Source organism: Papilio polytes, unplaced genomic scaffold (assembly GCF_000836215.1).
Source record: "Papilio polytes unplaced genomic scaffold, Ppol_1.0 DF823088.1, whole genome shotgun sequence".
NCBI classification, from domain to species: Eukaryota; Metazoa; Arthropoda; class Insecta; order Lepidoptera; family Papilionidae; genus Papilio; species Papilio polytes.
In genome coordinates, this window is record NW_013526116.1 from 494 (window position 1) to 957 (window position 464).

Genomic DNA, 464 nt, shown 5'->3' on the forward strand with positions numbered 1-464 from the left:
ACGACGAAACGCAGTCATGTATGAACGACGTAACGCAGTTACGATTTAAAAATAAAGTCCATTACCCGTGTCATCAGTATCAGTGTCAATATCTCCGCTGGGCTTCGGTTCCTCCTCATCATCAGACACATCATCAGAGATGATCAGTCTGCCATCAGCAGCGGTCTTGAACCCGCCGTCCTTCTTCTTCTGAGCCTTCTCTTCTATTAACTTCTTCTTTTTAGTAGGATCAGTAGCTGTAAATAGATTATGTTAGTAATAGGGAATATGCATGTATTTTTTCTTCTTTTTTAAAGTGAGTTATAAAATAACCAGAAAAAAAATTGACGCGAAAATATTCAACCATTGAGATAAAAATAATAAAATAAAATTACGACCATTTTCGAGCGACTAAAACGTGACCGGAGTTGTCAATAGACAATTGACGTCAATCGTCTTATTCCCTGATAGTACCTGTTATCTTC

At 37.5% G+C, this 464-nt stretch overlaps 1 protein-coding gene across 1 annotated transcript in view; it reads right to left on the reverse strand.

Moving 5' to 3' along the window:
• Positions 1-464, reverse strand: part of LOC106105294 (RRP12-like protein) — a gene marked incomplete at its 3' end in the record, with an annotated part of 1,370 nt that overhangs the window by 463 nt on the left and 443 nt on the right. The window contains 1 exon segment of the mRNA XM_013285586.1: positions 66-236. Within this exon segment, the coding sequence (XP_013141040.1) occupies positions 66-236 (171 nt within the window).